Genomic DNA, 1,125 nt, shown 5'->3' on the forward strand with positions numbered 1-1,125 from the left:
CGTGTGGGCGCCACGGGCGTGGGCGCTTGTGGCATCATCAAGTCTGTGGGCACTGAGAACTTCGTTCAAGACCTAAAAGAAACTTCGTAGGTCTCTAAGAACACCTTCCGCGAGTCTTAAAAGAGATATAATAACCACCGCACTCACTTCTTTTCTGCGACTAACACCACAACAACATCGGCTTCTTAAAATCCAGAGTTTCCTTTGACACTGATAGGTGACACCTCGAGAGAGGGAGAGAGAGAGAGAGGGAGGGAGAGAGAGAGAGAGCAAGACGCCACGATGTCTCCTCCTCCAGAAGAATATTTCTCTTTCGATCAGCACGCAACGACTTCACGTGGACTTATACGGCAAGGTAAACTGTTCAACTTCTTTTACGTGGTTCAGGCTCCTCTTAACGCCATTATGGGCGAGCGTGGTCAATGATTGGACAATTAGCACCAGATTCCCTGTTATTGCTTTTAATGGTAAGTTCTCATTGGTCCGTGCTCAGCGGAAGCCCCGCCTACTTGGATAGATGCCAGACGCCGTTTAAGGAATTATAGTAAAAGTACTCCATAATCCTCAAAGGAAGAGAGATATTATACCTCTATCAGCTAATGAACCTTTTGTAATAAAGGAGAAAAATCTGTAGGCAAAATAAAAGCTATTTTTAATGTATAATAAATAATAAATCACGAAATACGTGAAGTGGAAATAGTGAGCGGATGCCACATGAGTATCAAAAGAGTTCCAGCCCACTGCCTCTGCGCGCCACCTAGCGCCAAGTATGAGATTTTCGCCCATAGGTTGGGACGAGGAGGTGAAGGTTTTGTTGCTCTGACTTATTGCTTTTTCCAGGCCCTTTCGCTCTCAACGGGAAAAGGAGGTCTATAAAAAAAATATAACGTAAACACCATTTTATACGACGTGGCATTTGAGGAACCGGTAAATAAGGACGAATGGGATTTTAGGAGCTATTTTTAACGCGTAACGGATGAGAAGCACTTTTATTCCAACTTTAGAGGTTTGATCACAATAAAAAAAAATAATAATATAATAACTGTTGTCGAGCGACAAATGAAGCAGAAGAGTGAAGATCCAATTCAGCTGATTTAATAAGTTAATTATGCTCAATGGTAGGTA

The 1,125-nt window shown here is 42.6% G+C and overlaps 1 protein-coding gene across 1 annotated transcript in view; it reads right to left on the bottom strand.

Moving 5' to 3' along the window:
• Nucleotides 1-394, bottom strand: part of LOC135207037 (homeobox protein EMX1-like) — a 12,151-nt gene extending 11,757 nt beyond the window's left edge. The window contains exon 1 of the mRNA XM_064238665.1: nucleotides 1-394. This exon is cut by the window's left edge and continues 665 nt beyond it. Coding sequence (XP_064094735.1) covers nucleotides 1-38 — 38 coding nt within the window. The 5' untranslated portion in view covers nucleotides 39-394.
• Nucleotides 395-1,125: the final 731 nt, after the last annotated feature.

This window comes from Macrobrachium nipponense, chromosome 31 (genome assembly GCF_015104395.2).
Source record: "Macrobrachium nipponense isolate FS-2020 chromosome 31, ASM1510439v2, whole genome shotgun sequence".
Lineage (NCBI taxonomy): Eukaryota > Metazoa > Arthropoda > Malacostraca > Decapoda > Palaemonidae > Macrobrachium > Macrobrachium nipponense.